The following is a 15046-nucleotide window of genomic DNA, read 5'->3' as shown; positions in this document are numbered from 1 at the left end:
ATAGATATTACCTTACTTGACATTTGTATACAAACATATAAACAGATGAACATTAATAACAAAAATTATATTTTGTCTATGACAATAGACTCATTGACTGATTGCGCAACTTCGTCTGAGTCACATCTCCCCCATTATTGCAACAATGTTAATTACAGCTCCGCTCCTATTACTCATAGCATAATGTTACGTAGCCTAAAGTCCTATAGAGCAAGAGCCCACGACGGCCAGACATACGTCATTTTAGTAAACGTGAAAGTTCTTGTATGTGTGTCCCCAACACAGGTAAGAACGATCCCCAAACATGAAACCTGGATCGTGGTTCCTTTGGCAGGTACCAGGTAACAAAGGTGTAAAAAATTTCATATCAAATTCGTTATTTTAAGAAACTCCATATTTTCATATATTGTTCGTAGCATTATTATAACTTGCGCAGCTCATTGCCAGACACTTAGTGTGGTTCCAACCCCCCGCCGGACCCCCCTAAACTATACTATTTTATGAATAAACTTACGTCATTTTAATAAAGTTGAAATTTATATATATTATTGAGAGTTCTCTCAAACTGAGTTTCCTAAATTGCCAGACAGTTTTCTTGGTTCCTTATCCTACCAGACTCATTGAAACCGTATATTGGGTAACAATGGTGTATACAATTTCATATATATATTATTGAGAGAACTATTAAACTAAGTTTAATAGTTCTCTCAATAATATATATAAATTTCAGCTTTATTAAAATGACGTAACTTTATTCATAAAATAGTATAGTTTAGGGGGGTCCGGCGAGGGGTTGGAACCACACTAAGTGTCTGGCAATGAGCAGCGCAAGTTATAATAATGCTACGAACAATATATGAAAATATGGAGTTTCTTAAAATAACGAATTTGATATGAAATTTTTTACACCTTTGTTACCTGGTACCTGCCAAAGGAACCACGATCCAGGTTTCATGTTTGGGGATTGTTCTTACCTGTGTTGGGGACACACATGCAAGAACTTTCACGTTTACTAAAATGACGTATGTCTGGCAGTCGTGGGCTCTTGGGCTACTAGATAAATGGACTATCCGACACTATAAGAATTTTCAATATTCATACAGTATGTCTTATGACATTATCCCTTATGACGATGCAAACTCATAAACTATGCTTCTTTATAATATTAGTATAGATAGTTTATCATTTACATAATAGAGCATCAACATTGTAATAATTTTGTATAACCACAGTATATGAAGGTAAACACCATAGTCGACAGTGTTCGTGAACAATTACGGTGGTTGTCGTTAACACACGTGGATTCCCACAACATGTCAGATTCCAGTGCTACTCGACACTGTCACCCCTGTACTTAATATGCGGCTAGAAATAGAACGTAAATCACCCGGTATCTGCAATAATGTACTTTAAAATAAAATACTAAATTTTAAATTAAAATAAAAATTTAGTTCTGAGGAAAATAAACTGCGGTATCACTTCACCGATTTTTAAAATATTTCAGTGTTTGAATTGCATATTATCGCAGAGTTACATAGATAGAATTAAACACGAAGTATGAACTATCAACATCCAAGCGAAACCAGGACGGGCCACTAATTGAACGTCTAGAAATGAAGGAAATATGTATTTTTCATTTTTCGTTATCATACTATTAGTATCTTGTAGTTGGACTACCATTCTCTACGTAGAGTTTTAAAAATATGTACTTAATAGTGTTTGTATCAATTTAAACAGCTTATAGGTAAAATTAGAGTCAACTTGTTGTTTATAAAAACATACATAGTCTTCATTCAAAATTGTTAACGATAATTATCTCGAGTGTCAACTGACAGGAATCCATGGCCCCCGTGTTCACCCTTGCTTGTTTGCATCGGGAACATATGGTGTAATATGTTCACCTTTAGTGAATACTCGTGTCAAGATGACGTTGATTATTCCTGTATTGATTATAATGATGTCAGGTTTACGATATTTGAAAACTCTCGATATTATTGATAATTAAAATAATAATATCAGGACAATTCACACAGCGGTATCTGGACCCAAGTTAAACAGAGTATGTTTATAGGTACTGATACAAATGCGTAACTATCGCGAAACTGTTAGAACATTGAGTCCCTCAAAAGGAATTAATTGTAAATTTTGTAATTAAATATCCTAAAAAAAAATGTAGTTAAAGTTCAATAAAATAAAAACAAAAATGCCATTTTACATCACGTTATTCTATTTCAAAGTAAAATTTCAAGAATAAAATGTATCAAGCGAGGTGCAATCGATTGTCGATAGTTTTTTCTTGTAAACAATAAAATATCTGTGCTTTTTATTAAATTATTTGTACTGAGCTGTAGCTTTCATATAAAATAATTAATCACGTTAAAAGTAATTAGAGTCAGTACTCAAGAGGGCGTGCGTAATCTGATACGAAAATACCGAAAGAAAATTTCAATACGCCAAAAATACAATTTATTAAAATAATAAATGCCGATCTACAAATGCACAAAGATAAAAGTTAGTTTTGGTAATAAATTGTATTTTTGGCGTATTGAAATTTTTCTTACTATCATATATTGTCACGTTCGGGAGTAATTAATTTTTCGCATCTTTTAGAGGCTAATCATACTCTTACAAATTATTTATTCATAAGCAATATTTAGCAACTTTTTCTGTGAAATTTTCATAGTAATTTTACAAGTTTTAATTTTTTACGTATTGAAATTTTTACATTATCAAATGTAGCCGCATTTTACCCAACTTTTGGAGGTTATTCTCTACGTTAATCAATAATTAGTAAAAGGAAATTGTAATAAAGAATATGGAGAATGTAAAAATAAAAACAATAAACATATATTCACAGCCTCCAGTTATAAAGATGTAGGAAGCTTATGAATAGCCTATCATGGCAGACTTTCTATTGTTCCAGATTGTTCTGTGTCAAACGCTGCGCACGATGCGGTAACGGCATCACTGCTAATGAGCTGGTGATGAGAGCTCGCGACATGGTTTACCATCTGACCTGCTTTACGTGCGTAGCCTGCCATACCCTACTATCCAAGGGTGATGTCTTCGGAATGAGGGACGGTCTCGTCTACTGCCGACCGCATTATGATACAGCATGCATGGATGATTACTGTGATGAAGATGTCAATAATGTTTACAGGTTAGTTGAAGTAAATAATAGTTTAGATTCGGTAACCCACTTGTAACACCCCTGGTGTTTTAGACCTCCTTAAACTACGGTAATTGTTTACAATCAGATGGGCCGTAGGCACGATTGTCACCATCCTGGTATATAAAAAATATATATTGCTACTAAATTACACTCCGAGTAGATTTTTTATTTTTATGAGCTTTATATTTCTTATTTGACATTAATCCAATATTTCATCCCTGGGAAACCTGTCATTTCCCAGGGTTCAATCTAGCATTTTAGCAGATCTTACCGAAAAAGATTCTGTGGGATTAATCTTAAAAAGTAACAAACAAGCATGATGAATGAAGTAGGTTAATTGAAATTATTAGAATGCTAAAATCGGTAAAGTTGATTGGAAATTCTTGTACACTTTAATAATAGACTTGTATACAACTACAAAACAATGCACCAAGTCTATTTTAATAAGAGACTTGTATGTACAAGTCTGTTATTAGATATTTGAATTTTAACGTACATTAATTGCTCTAAACTCAGGTTTGTGAATGTGTCATTTGGTATGGCTACATTTCGCTATATATATTTCAACAATGTTTCACCGGGTGTTTTATGACAACTTGGTTTAATTTTTAGAGATATTTCCACACGAACACAGAATTGTTCATTGTAAAATTTTCACTATATTTGACATAAAAATATTGAAAATCCATGACCTTTTGACCCTCACTTAGGGTTCATATACCGTAATGAAAGGGGTTGTAATTAGATGCAACCCCTTCCATTCCACTTGATGTACTGGCTACAGGACACTCTGTGCATTCTTACTTTAAATACTGCTTAAAGCTTAGTAGTAATATGATATTTTAGCATATATGTACATATAATGTCTTCGATTATTATTATATTTTGTTTACATAACAGATAACAAAACCTCTTAAGACATAAAGAAGATCAATAACACAATTCTCAGAAACAACAATGTACCACTGATGTCACAATGCAAGGTGTTCGTTTAGATCTTCGGAGGATAATTATTATTTTCCATCGTAACCTAACAACTCATATCCAATTTAAGTAATTTAATAAAAAATATACTGAATCCTTTCGTTTATATACAGATATTCTAACAGTAAATTTTATACCGCGGTAGTAGCAATTTGATGGTAAACGGTAACCGTAACCTATGGATGTGCCTATGAAACAACAGGAGTGTAAGGTGCGCATTGCCAATGCTAAAGAAATCTTATTCAGAAAACCTAGAAACGGAAATATACCTTTATTAAAAAATGCCATGGTCTAGTCTCTGGAGAATATATCGGTAGTTAATTTCATGAACTGAATGTGTATGGCAAAAAACTTACTTCAATATTTAAACTAAACACCGAAAATAGGCGATATATGTATATTTAATCTCAAAAAAAGCAGATACAGCACGATACATTAGTGGAAATGTTGTTGGTAATTAAACTTTATCAATTAAAAACAATGCAATACCTTTTATTAAATTCCACGTCATTCTGTATTTTCATCAAGTGTATAACATGACTATTTTTAATATTAAATTCAATAATTTCAATCTTTATTCACGTAACGTGAACACAGTTTTGTTCATAGGTTTTTAATTTCTCAAATTATTGTTTCGAAATAAAATTGAATGATGAAAACTGAAACTTTTCGTTTATAAGGATCAATTATTAGGGGTCGTATTGTACAAAATATGTTGCTTTGGATCCGCTTATTCGATTCTCCTATCGGAAAGTTATTCAATCTCATAAATAAGGACCAATCAAAAGTAGACTGCACAAAGGCTGCGATGGTTTTTTAAATTGAAAATTTTCAGTAACTAAAATGTAGACAATAGTCTACCGATGGGTTGAATCCGTACTAATTGGCACATCGAAAGGCAAGTTGCTACTTGTTTGGGAGTCAAATAAGCTGACAGTACTTACACCTGATATGAATTGGATTTCGTCGTCCATAAATACATGCAACATGAGGGAGGATACCTAGGTAGCGGCTAATTGATTTAAGTTATTAAAGATCTACGTATCTTATAATATATTAAATTGATGACTATGGAATTATCTACCTGCTCAGATTTAACCTAAATGGGGTTTTTGAACGAGGGTATAAGGTTTCTTAAATGTTGGCAACTCGTAATTGACAACCTTGGTGTTTCAGCTGTGGTAAACGTTTACCATCAGATAGGACGTATGCTTGTTTGACATCATGGGGGTTTAAAAAAAAGTCGTTTGTAAACTCTTAGGATCAATTGATCAAATGTACATCATATAATAAGTAGCATCGTTTGTGCACAGATGGTAGAGAGTAATACAATTGTATTTATATTGTGAATTTATCTTTAAACTACGTCCTTTACGGATTAGGTAGAAAGAAGCTTATCATCGTCCGGGAATCTCGTATTGTCTGTCGTATATTCTAATAGTTTGTTCGTAATATGTCAGTCTAGACTCAATTTATACATTTTTAGTAAATATATATTCTTCGTCTATCCTTTGATATTAGTGTCACATGAGCAAATAAAGAAAATATTTTATGTTTTATTTCTACATTTACAACGATATACTCTTTATATATTGTCATTAGTATTTATTTTTTTAAATTGAATTATTTATCAGCTATTAGTATCAGCTAAATGTATACGTTGGCAGGACAGCAGTGGAAGTTGATATAAAGAATATAAAGTTAGATCAGTACGAATTCTCCCGATTGTTCATTACTAAGTCACTAAATCCTATTACTAACAGTGCCTCCTCTCCTGCCGATTGGCCAACCATCATCTGAAGATCCTTAATCTCCTGATATTTTTATGGCGCTAATTGCGATTTTGCATCATCTCAGGTATTAAGGTCAATATCAAATCTTGTTGAATTGTTCTGTCCTGGGGAGTCGGTGAACGTTCTCTATCTTCTTAACAATTGCCATGAAGATATTGAATATTATAATTACTTACTATTATTATATTGTTTCTTTCTTACCAGGTGTCAAGATATGCCTAGTGAGGGTGATTCTCCTTCTCAGTTCTACTCCGGTGGCCCCAGCTCTAAAGGTCGACCGAGGAAGAGGAAACTAGCCCAAGGATCCCCTGAGGATATGCAGGTCCAGACAATGAGGATTGCAAGCACCGCCTTAGGTAAGTTCGTCCCCTCACTCTTAATAATACTCTGCTATTGCGAAATACTGCGAATTTAATATCTTCAATGTAATTAAAAATTGTCTTTTAATTAAAGGTACTTTTAAAAATATCCTATTCAATAATATTATTTCCTTTAAGTCGGTCCCTTTGAGAATTTTCAAGACGTAGGTACTACCTAATGCCGAGCGTTATTTACAAGACGTTTCTTTAAGAATATTTATGAAATAATTTCAAAAGTCGTTTTTTTAAAGTACGTACTCAGATGTTTCTCACGATATGGTATGGCTCATATTTAATATAGGGTAGAAACGAGTAAAAATACGTTAAGGTTTTCGAATTATTTTTTATTTATATGATAAATTTCAAAGTGTTATACGATTCTAAATAAACTAATATTAAGCCTCATACCTAGGCAACTGCAAAGGAGTATTTACATGTGTATTTACATAAATTTTCCAATTATATCTAGTTGCTTCTAACTGTCATGACATGCATTGAAATATCAATATGGATGAACAAGTTCGTCCGAGTACTTACATAATACTTAATGGGTGGTTATATGGATGAACTATTGTATGAATAAATTGAATTGAAGTGACAATATTCAATTTTATTATGTTATTCAGTTTTTTAGAAACTTAAAGGCAAAAATAAAATAATTAGGAATTTAGAAGTATATGCACACAGATAACGTAAATACGTTAAAATGTGCGACGAGTTGCGTACATAGTACCCCGAGTGCGTTTAGTCTAAGGACCAAATATAATAGCTGTTAGGAATTTAAATGGCGCAAGTTGCTGGCTCAAGACACTTGGTCCCCGCGTGTAACTTCGTTACTATACATATTTCATCGAAGCACGGCCGGTTAAAATTTAGCAGAAACCTCAGAGGGAAAGCACTGGTGCCTTCCCCGATGTCAATTCATCCCGGCTCGTAATCACAACTAATGAATAGACGACAGGTTGTCAAAAATGCCTACGTCTCCCTTTTGCGCAAAGTAATGTCTTAAGCAAGAGTGAGAGGCCTATGCGTGGGAGCGTTGGACCCTCAGCAGGGGTCGCTCGGATTATTCTTTACAGCGTCGAAACGCGAGGCAGTCATTGAGGTAAATTCAGCATTTGCTACTACGTACGATTAATCATGACAGTGTGAATGGACCATGAGTCCACAGGCGATACGTTACTATATCTAAGACTATGTTTAAATTATTTCGGATGAGTTTAACCATTAGTCAAATCGTGTTTGCGTTGTGTATAATTTCTCCGTTGAACTCCGTTGCCTACTTATTGAGTTGTGTAATGGTTTAATTTTACTGTATAGGATAACTATAACTGTTTGTGATTTGTATTGTGTAGTGTATTGCATGTGAACTCTCTCGAACTCTCGGCGACTCTTTTTTGATAATAGATATCTTGTTTATGATTAAAAAATATTTATATTATTATTAGCACACTAACAGAGCCACTGATACGCGACAGTGATTCAATACCCAAAAAATATGATATTCATCTGGTAACCAGTTCTTTATGTCTGGTGTACTTAATTATATTTGCACATATTACAATAGATAGTAGTAGTATACAGCCAATTGCTTTATATTTTTAAACAAACAAAAAAGTCAAGACTAAACATTACGCATCTAATAAATATTTTGTACTTATAATGGCTATAGAATAGCATCTAGTTTTCAAAATTTGTCATAAGGATCATTTGTATAACAAAATATTTTTATGCAAACGTGTGCAAAAAAAAGTTTCCTTAAATCAAGTGTCGCCTGTATATTTATATATATATATATTATCCATTATCAGAATAAAATTGAAGAAAAATAATATAACAAGGACATAATATAACAAACACATAAAATTAATTATTTAATTTTATTAAATTAAATTTGCTTTTTAATCTCTATTAGCAAAATATTTAGATAAAAAAAGTGCCCACACTTCTAGAAAAATTACTTATTTTTAGTGTGTGTAGAGCTGTAGTGTAAACTGATCTAAATTAGATTTGTTACAAAATCTAGTAAGACATATCATATAATCTTATAAGATAATCCCCAAGATCCAATGAAATAAGATAGATTATATAATAATTTTAGATGATCATCTGTTTGATTTGTTATGACGTATTATATTTCAATTTATTATCTTAATCGTTTACGAATCTTGCGTAGTTTGAAGTGACACCGTACTGGAATTCCGTATATTCAGCTATATTAAGCCACAGCAATTGAAATCTGAAGCAGTCTATTATAGCAAAGAAATTTATATTTGCATCTAGCGTACGTTCCTGATTGCATAGGTACGTTAAGAGTAAGTGTTGATTTCTAGTAAGTAGTAGTAGGGCCGAAGATGCTCAAAAGGTAGCAGAAGAAAATAGCAGATCATAATGGTAGAAAGCATAAGAAATTTATTATCATAGAATGTATAAATAAATGTAGGCTGAGCTGATGATAGTCACAACCTACATCGTCGTGAATATCGCCTCAGTTCGTGTTATATAAAAAAGTGGCATTGTGTATCTTTTTTTTTCGGACTACTCTAATGCTGTTGGCCGCAGCTGGCCTTTACAGCTTCCCCGGACGTTAGGGGGCGAGTGCAGATGGCACTTCAAACTCGCGGTAGGACTTATGGAGCGGCTGAAGGCCAACTCCTGCCTGACGGATACGAGTTTAGTCTGAGGGCACCACTAGGCGTTCGAACCTCGGCTCAGGCCATCGTAATATCGATCCCCGTTTGCATTGGACCCCGTTTCGATCAGAGGGGCAAAAATTTGTGTATCAGTGAGAATTTGTTGTATAAAATTAGGGCATTTATAAATTGATTCTAAAACATATAACTATTAAAGCATACACGTACATCAATTAAACATTTTATTAACAATCTCCGCACAATTTTATTAACTCTATCCGTGTCAATGATTTCGCATGCCGAGATCGTTATCCCGCCAAATCCGCCATGTTGGCACAACAGCGCCACTTAAGCCGCGCGTGACGGCGGTAAAAAGAACTAAGGGTGCTCGACAAATACGTGCTATATCTGAAAATCGGTTTATCGATTCCTATTAATTTTTTGTGAGCTTGCACAGGCGTGATTTGTTGTTATAATAATATTGCTAGTTATAAAAATAACTTTATATAAGTATACTATATCTATTATTAATTATAAATCACAAACATTTTTTTTATATATAGGTAATAAATAAAATAGTAAATTCGTGTAGAGCTAAAATCTGTCTGTTTGAGTGTGGAGATTTTACTTTAAAAGGGTTGGAGGAATAAGGAAGAAATCTCCCGAATATGTTGTTAAACCTGGATCAATATATTTAACTATAAGGCTAGTTGCCTACCTATTATATATTATCAATTAATTATTCACATCTATACATTATCATATACATTACATACATACATATAATTAAAATTGGAGTGTCAGTTTGTAATATTGTAATAACCATTTTTTTACTACATGCATTTGAATATAAATGCTACATACACCAAAATATAATTTTCTACAATTTTTGTCTGTCTGTCGGTCTGTTTGTACCGGCTAATCTCTGAAATGGCTGGACTGATTTTGACGGGTTTTTTTGGCAGGTGGCTTATGTAACAAGGAGTAACTTAGGCTACTTTTAATTTAAAAAAAATATATAAAATTCCACGCGGACGAAGTCGCGGGAACAGGTAGTCAAAAATAAAATGTTAGGTATACATTGAATAAATCCTTCATTAATTTTTGTTATTTGCTTATCGTCGATAGATATTATCTAGAAAATACACTAAACGAAGTCGGTCACAACTAATTGACAAACAAAACTTTGCTGACTAAACCCATTTCGAGCAATTGTCGTAAAGGTGGACAAACTTTTTTCTTCACTTATTAATATAGATAATAATGATATTGCTGAATATTTTTCTATCTATTCAATATCAATGCTTAGATACCCATTACTAGTTAAGTTAAGTTATTTAGAATAGAATTACAACTAAGACTTAATAATTCCTATTACTTAGTGAAGAATAATTAATATTATATTATATTTGAAAGTGGCAGATGTAAAATACTTCATGCGGAACAAAACCAAATGCAATATTAAATTCCTTTTAATTAAACCCAATATTTAAAAAGCCGACACCTCGCGTGAAGTCTGAAATGGCATTCCCCCATTTATATCTGTGATCTTACTATCCGGGACCACAATAATTTCTAAATTCGATAAGTTACATTTAAATAAAAGTATTCAATAATAAATCGTATTATACAACTTATAGAGTTTATATGCTTTCAACAACTTTCAGCGGCTAGATCGCGTAGAAAATTTACTTAGATATCTACTTAAAAACTATGTAGACTTCCTTTGGGAAAGCGAGGAGACAGAAAGTTATACATTTTACTTACAAGAACAACTTTGTGTTTATTATAGATTTTATTATACAAAACTTATTCTCCCTAACTCGGAATACGTTTGGTATATTTTTCTTTTATGAACTACTTAAATATCAAATCGTACTTATTTTAGTCGGTTTGTAAAATATAAGATCGATTAACTATAAAACCCAATTACACAATCAGATAGATTTGGTTGTAACGTACTATTTTTTTATTATTATTTTGTTTTACAAACTATAACTCGGAATATAGATAAAAAATATAAACAGAGCAATTACATTTATAGCAAGCGTTTCGGGATCAAAGTCAAAGAAAGTCAAAAGTCAAATGAAAAGAAACCGCATTTACACTAATAAAACCAGGAACAATTTATTAATAACAGCAGCTTTTTATGATACTAATTTCTGACCACAAAAATCAACAAAAAATAACATAGCCGCGTGTTATAATCATTACTTACACATTCATCATGATAAAACACACCCAAATTGCTAATTAAAAAAAACGTTCACGTTTAGAAAAACATACCGATAAAGACCACCTGAAGATTAATAGAAACAAAACACTAATAATAAACAATAGCAACACCACAAACAAAAAATCGTTTAGCCGTTGAATTGCTCACCTGTCCTTTCCATATTTAAAAAAGATGGTCAGTGAGCTGCCTGTTTGTTCATTCTATATTAAATTTAATATGTAATTAATTGTAAGGTTTTATAGAAAACAAGAACCATTGCCTATATACAGGAACTACACGACTATTGAGTAGCCACACGTCGCTCTTTGTTTCTCTTATGCACCTATTGCCATGTTTGAACACTAATCCATGATGCAATTTCATCGCTACTAAACGGGATTACAGCGTACAAATCCGGGAGATTAGCTATTGAAATAGATGATATGGTACCCAAGTAGACAAACCCGTGTATTAAATCTACCTCAGAAATTAGATTTGCTTATTCCAAATACAGCAATTCAGAATCCAAATTAAGACGTAGTCAATTAGGTGCTTAGCGTTTCTGTCTCAATATTGAAACGCAAATTGCATTGTGCTGTGTACTATGATCTATTTCTATTCCGAGTCTATGATTATTTGATGTCAGCTAATTGAGAACATGTAATATTGCAGATCTCTCTTCATTGAATAGTATAATAATATTAATGGCGTTAATTCCCAATACTACTAACTATTATATTATTATACTCCGTCCCGTAATACTATCAATAATCCGAGCATAGACTGTTTAGAGATGCTAAATCCGTGCTAAATATCATTATTAATCTATTGGTAGATTCGATTTGTTTCACTAAGTTAATTATTGATAATTACAAATACGGTAGTATTAGTACTATATATATATATATATATATAGTATGTATACGTAGTTAATAGAGTATTCATTTTTAGTAGTAGTTGTTGCTCTAATGGAGTGACTGTTTTATAATATTGAAATAACCGTTTTTTACTACCTGCATATGAATGTAAATACGGTACATACACCAAAATAACATTTTTTATCATTTTTGCCTGTCTGTTTGTTCCCGCTAATCTCTGAAAAGGCTGGACCAATTTTGACGGGACTTTTATTGGCAGGATAGCAGCTGATGTAATAAGGAGTAACTTTGGTTACTTTTATTTTAGAAAGATAAAGTTAAATTTCACGCGGACGAAGTTGCGGATGCAGCTAGTATTTAATAAGTTTCCTGTACTTAAAATGCCTACCTATATTATTAACAAGTCTTTTATTTATAATATCAATAATAAATGGTGTAAAGTCACTCTCTTAGAATTTGGAAAACATTATTATATTGGCAGTAGTTGGTTCAATAATATAAATTCAACATAAATACAATGAAATGATTTAATGAATAAGTTCCTTTTTTTGAAGTCGGTTCTTCAAAAATAATATCTTCATCTTACATATGTACAACTTATAATGAGTTGTCAATATATATTACTATCTTATACGACAACGGCCTCAGTGGTCTAGCGGTTTAGCACACCGCTTTACTTCCGATGGTCGCTGATTCGATTCCTGGCGCGGTGCAAATTTTTGTATTCATGAGTATTATTTGTATGGGTCTGCTGTTTTATACGTATATACTGCATGTATTTACAAAAAAAAAATAGAAGTAGGTACATGTTTATGTCAGCTGTCTAATACCCATAACAAAAGTTCTTCTTACCGTGGGACTAGATGGCGCTGTGTTAATTGTCCAGTGTTATTTATTTATTAGTATTATTTTTAGTTACTAACAAACTCCAATTTACTCACAAAATCACGATTGTTTCTAATCAACCATCAGCCTCCAATTTACGCATCCGTGTTGCGTTTTGCATATGAAGTAGCTCGTCACACATTTCACTGATTTCAATGACCTATCAGTTTGTCATGTATATAGAATATATTGCATTGTACAATAACATAATATCCATTTTACAGTCACTCATATCTATTAATTTTACAATCTATATAAAATTAGTTTTCTACTTCCATGAGTTAAAGTCTAGCTTTGATTAGTCAGTGCCTTCCTTATCCTCATTATATAGTATAAAAGAAAGTCGCTGTCTCTGTCTGTCCGTCCCGATGTATGGTTAAATTTTTAAAACTACCCAACGGATTTTGATGCGGTTTTCTTTAATAGATAGAGTGATTCAAGAGAAACGTTAATATGTATAATACATGTGCACCCAGGCGAAGCGGGGGCGAGTAGCTAGTGTTCTATATATTACATTATACAATAACATAATATCCATTTTACAGTCTCTCATATCTATTAATTTTACAATCTATATAATATTTGTTTTCTACTTCCATAAGCTTAAAGCTTGGCTTTGATTAGTCAGTGAGTCATGCCTTTATTATTACATATTTAAGATCTGATTTATTAAGTATCACGTCTGTTTACTATATAATGGCCTTGTAGATATCATTGTCTATTTATTATGTAATGTTCATATGTAAATAACCCGCAATCATTGGAAGTACGGTAGTATGATAAACATTTCCTCGCACGATTTAAAATATGTAATTATGACTATTATTGTTAGAGTCGCCAATATTTTTTAAGTATATCATATATGTATTTCTATCAGTAGTCTAGCACCCATAAAACAATCTCTGCTTAGCTTGGCACTAGATGGCGCTGTTTGAATCGTTCTATGCTGATAATTGGTAGTTTGGTAGGTATTTTAATATACAATTTTATGGTTTAAAATCTAACACTTTCTAACATAAATTCGGTACCGTATTAATAAGATAGTAGTACGTATAATTAAGACACTATAAGGAATACTTTGAATATTTCTTCCAGTTATGTCGCTAACACTTATTTATAGAGGTCTGTACACACCGAAGCGGTGACAGAACGGATATCGACTGATCGAGACGGACAGATAATAATATGGGACATTCCTTTATGATAAAATTCAGAGGTACTAAAGTGCCGACCACTTGATTCGACTAATACTTTTTTTTTACAAATAACACATGGGTTAGATATTATCAGTGCAAAATGATACTTTTAAATTGTTTCTGATAGTGTTGTCTTTAAGGTTAAAGTATAATATAACGAAATAATCTTAGTAGTCAACATAATTATTTATTTGTAGTTATATACTCATTTCTTACACAAATAAATAACTATTATATGTGATATAGACACCTAAACCCGTTTATATTAATAGGTTTCACATAATTAACATAACCAAGAATAACTGTTTGTGTAAAAATAAAAAGAACTAAATATGGAAGTTATTGCTTTCGTATTAACATCATACGAATGAAAATGATGTTATAATACTTTATTTATATAAAAATAAATTGCTTACTTATGCAAGTAATTTTTTTATAATCCCATCCAATTTTATGTTTTTCTTGACATGGTTTCGTTGATTTTGTATAAATGGATGATCACACCGTCTTACTTCCGATGGTCGCGGGTTCGATTACTTACACTATATATACGTATAATTAGTAAAAATCACGGGATCTTACCACGTGTTTGGTTTAATTAAACGAAAACAAAAAACGCGATCAAAAAGTGTATTAAATGTACGTAAAGATACTGTGAGTACAGTTTGCCGAGATGAATATCGAGCGAGTTCCAGTAGTAGCAACAAACGAAGACGTGTGAAGGTAGACGCATATGTCTGCCCATAAAAAGATTTCATTTTCCATCTACCCGCTGCTCTTCAGTTTACCCGTGATCATGGTGGTTGAAACACTACCGAAATATCGGGAACTCAGCAAATAAATATAAAACGTGGTAAGATCCCGTGATTTTTACTAATTATACGTATAAATAATGACCGCGTCAAGTTTAAAACAGTATATTACACTATAT

At 32.3% G+C, this 15046-nt stretch overlaps 1 protein-coding gene across 1 annotated transcript in view; it reads left to right on the top strand.

The window, feature by feature from the left end:
• Positions 1-15046, top strand: part of LOC131849107 (LIM/homeobox protein Lhx9-like) — a 46022-nt gene that overhangs the window by 23345 nt on the left and 7631 nt on the right. Inside the window, exons 4-5 of the mRNA XM_059199098.1 lie at positions 2924-3160; positions 6154-6305. Of these exons, the coding sequence (XP_059055081.1) occupies positions 2924-3160; positions 6154-6305 (389 nt within the window). The remainder of the gene's footprint in view (positions 1-2923; positions 3161-6153; positions 6306-15046) is intronic.

This window comes from Achroia grisella, unplaced genomic scaffold (assembly GCF_030625045.1).
Source record: "Achroia grisella isolate CSIRO2021 unplaced genomic scaffold, CSIRO_AGI_Agris_v1 utg640, whole genome shotgun sequence".
Taxonomy (NCBI): Eukaryota; Metazoa; Arthropoda; class Insecta; order Lepidoptera; family Pyralidae; genus Achroia; species Achroia grisella.
Note: the sequence above shows the minus strand (reverse complement) of the source record. Positions and strands in the feature narration are given on the sequence as shown.